This window comes from Monodon monoceros, unplaced genomic scaffold (assembly GCF_005190385.1).
Source record: "Monodon monoceros isolate NGI ecotype Baffin Bay Population unplaced genomic scaffold, NGI_Narwhal_1 Super_Scaffold_19, whole genome shotgun sequence".
Classification (NCBI taxonomy): domain Eukaryota; kingdom Metazoa; phylum Chordata; class Mammalia; order Artiodactyla; family Monodontidae; genus Monodon; species Monodon monoceros.
Genome location: NW_021703775.1, coordinates 75,227,925 through 75,231,438, shown reverse-complemented (window position 1 = coordinate 75,231,438; position 3,514 = coordinate 75,227,925). Strand labels below are relative to the sequence as shown.

Genomic DNA, 3,514 nt, shown 5'->3' with positions numbered 1-3,514 from the left:
TTCAAGGGAAGAATAATGACAGATCTGGGAGTCAGGCAACTTTGGCTTTTCTATTCCCATCTTTGCCACAGCCTTTTGGTGTGACACTGAGTGAGTCATTGTCGTCTCCAGAATGCAAATAAAAGGATGGACTCAGTAGTCTCTAAGTCCCTTTATGGGTGTGATCATGGGTTACTTCCGATCAAGTACCATGTTCACACAGTAATGTGTTGCATCGCATTTTAAAGCTGGAAGGGGGTTTAATGATCCTCTGGTCTACACTCCTCATTTCATAGGTGCTCTTTGCCAAGTAGAACAGATGCTATTATCCTCCTTTTACAAATTAAAATTCTCAGGCCCTGAGGGGGTGAGTCATTTGCTCTAAGGGAGGGTGAACTCTAGCGCATATTCCCGCTACACCACACTGTCAACGAGGCTTTACTGGGTCCAGTTTAGTCTTGTCCACTTTCTGTGGCCTGGTCCTCAATGCAGATAGAAAAGCACCAACTAGCATGTGCTCAGCTATAGGCCTTCGCATGCTAACAGCGTTAGGCTATCCTGTGCCTCCATTTTCCTCTGAGGGTAGAAATGCTTCATTGCAGGGTAAAAGCAAGTCTGGTTCTGGTTTGTTTCTTACCAGAGTGAGAGTCTACATTGACAAACATGGAAACCAGGCAGTTTTCCTTGTTGTAAGAGCAGGTTTTCTGGGTGACCAGGCTCAGGGGAGAGAGGAGTCAGAACCCAGTAAGTCGTTCTGATACTGGTTAATTTGACCGTGCACATACAGTAACGACGAGAACAAAACCTACATTTATTAAGTGTCTATGTATACCAAGGATTTGACAGATATTGTCTCATTTAGAAAATGAAATTTCCGAAAATAGAAGTTTAAGAAACCAGCAATTTTAGAAAGAAGCTTTAGAGAGGGAAAAATATGATGGCGTCTGGAAACAGAAATGGTCTTACGTGGTTTAGAATACAAGGCCTGAAAGCCCATGGTGACGGGGACCACCACATCCACCTGAGGTCTACTGAGAATACCCTTCTCTCCGAGTTGCAGTCACGTCACCTGCCTCTACCGAAACCAAAGGTTTTTTTTTTTAAAGGTGGGCTTTGGGGTCTTAAGAGGGATCTTGTGTCAACCACTTCCTAGTGGCACTACCACTTCCTACCAGGGAAATCTTTACTGATTCTCTTAAGCTCTTAGAGCCTCAGTATTTTTATCTGTAAAGTGCATTTTGTTCTTTTTTTAGATAAAGGTTAGTTATAACAATATATAAAATTCCTTGAATAGAATCAACAGATTCTAGGCTTTCCAATAAGAGTTGAAGGGAGAGAAAGAGGAGAAGGGAAAGGAGAAGTCATTTATTACATTTATTATGTTTCATTAACGTTATTATTCTTCAAGATACGGCTTAGGGTCTTTTAGTAAATGGCAAAATTAAGAGCATTCTTCCACAGATTACCTGCTTGAGCTATTTTCCCCCTGAGCCAAGCTAATTAAAAAATACCACAAATGTTCTAATTATACCATTGACATTTCGATAACTGCAAAGGAACTTTAATAACCATGTTAAAGGACACATTAATATGAAATGTAACTCACTGTGAGTCTGATGTTCATACTAATTTCTAGAATTAGTAGCACAGAGAATAAGTTGCATTTGTGGGACAAATGGGGAATCTGAGACCCCCTTTCCAAAGCACAGGGTCTATCTCTCGGAGCATTAGGAAGTGAAGCAAACTAGCAAGACCATCCAACTTAACACATTCAGCGGCATTTGGAGCTATGGTGGGGAAAACAGGCTCCCTAGTTAATTTCACACTTCCTCTATACATTTCAAAAAACAAGGTGTGACTCTGCAGCTGGATATTCAAAAGACCTTCAGAAGGCTAAATGCCAGGTACTTTCCAAACTTCCCTGCCCTAAAGGAGCTTTCTGTTTCCCCGTGTCTGTATGCTGGGGAGAAATCCCAAACTGCTTAGTTAAAGCTAGGGCTTTAAGCTTCTCGAAGGATATTTCCTGCTCATTATGGCTCTGGGTTTACTGGAGCTGCTGGCTTTTGTCATTCTCAGTGTAGGAATGCTGGGGGCTTGTCTGCACTCTGCAAAACCCAAGGAAATTTGCTAAAGAGGAAGGAAAGGAGGAAACGGGCGTCCAAGGTGTGCCTGTGTTCCCTCCTCCCAAGAGCCGCGTGAAGTAAGAGCCGTTGTCTGCGTTTGACAAACGAAGAATCCAAGCTCAGAGGGGTTACCTTGTCCCTAGAGCACACCGCTTCTCCAGCATTGCACCCCCTCTGCTCCGAAATCTCTACGCGGTCGTGGCCCCTCTGGGGCACTCTGCACCTCCCCACCAGGCCCCTCACCACCACTTCCTTGCTGCAGATTGCCCTAGGTTTGTTTTTCTTCGCTCCCTCATTAATGAGTTCCACAGGACATGCTAAGTCTAGTTATGCAGCTTTAATTGGTTTAGTTACAACAAGATAATTCCTTTTTTCTTCTCTCGGAGGCCTTTCTGTTTAAAGACATTTTAGCTGGAAGATGCTAATTATCAATGAGGAGAAAGTGACACCTGAAGAGTTCATTCTCCATCTTGGTCCTTGGTTTCTCCTTTGAACTCCCTCTACCCGGCCCTCGTTCCCACTTCAGCACTTCTCCCCGACCATCATAAAAGAGACCTCTGCCCTGGCCGGGCGGCAGAACTTTGCTTCTCACTTGCCACGGAGTCGTTCTCTCTGCAGTTGTGTCGCAGGCATGGACAACCTGCGTGAGACCTTCCTCAGCCTCGAAGATGGCTTGGACTCCTCCGACAGCCCTGGCCTGCTGTCCTCCTGGGACTGGAAAGACAGGGCAGGGCCCTTTGAGCTGACCCAGGCCTCTCCCACCCAGAGCCTCTCTCCGGCCCCATCGCTGGAGTCCTATTCTTCTCCTTGTCCGGCTGTGGCTGGGCTGTCCTGTGGGCATGGAGGCGCCAACAATGGGGGCGGCGATGACTGCGGCGGCCTTGGGACTGGCGGCCTGGTGGAGGTGGGCTATGATATGTTAGCTTTCCAGCCTGCCTATCTGCAGGGCGCTGGTGGCCCCAAAACCCAGAAGGGCACCAAAGTCAGGATGTCCGTTCAGCGGAGACGGAAGGCCAGCGAGAGGGAGAAGCTCCGGATGAGGACCTTGGCCGATGCCCTGCACACCCTCCGGAATTACCTGCCACCCATCTACAGCCAAAGGGGTCAGCCGCTCACCAAGATCCAGACGCTGAAGTACACCATCAAGTACATCGGAGAACTCACAGACCTTCTCAACAGCGGGCCCCAGAGCACCTGAGCTCTGCCCAGGGACTCAGGGACTTACCACCCAGCGCCCTGGGTGGGGGCAGAGGACCTTTAAAGACCTGGACCACCTCACGGCACAACAGCACCTGGTTATCTTTATACAGTGAGCGTGGTGACCTTGCTGTCTGAAAAGTTCTAAGGGAATTCCCTCTGGACTAGTCAGGACCACCAGAACACTTAACTGACAGTCAGCAGGTACTTTTGCT

At 47.5% G+C, this 3,514-nt stretch overlaps 1 protein-coding gene across 1 annotated transcript; it reads left to right on the top strand.

Moving 5' to 3' along the window:
- Window positions 1-2,733: 2,733 nt before the first annotated feature.
- Window positions 2,734-3,300, top strand: MSGN1 (mesogenin 1). The gene has a single exon (XM_029231552.1). The coding sequence runs from the start codon at window positions 2,734-2,736 to the stop codon at window positions 3,298-3,300; it is 567 nt and encodes a 188-aa protein (XP_029087385.1).
- Window positions 3,301-3,514: the final 214 nt, after the last annotated feature.

What these genes read in the sequence shown, in the direction of transcription:
- MSGN1 (XM_029231552.1), top strand. Translation starts at nt 2,734, where the DNA reads ATGGACAACCTGCGTGAGACCTTCCTCAGCCTCGAAGATGGCTTGGAC.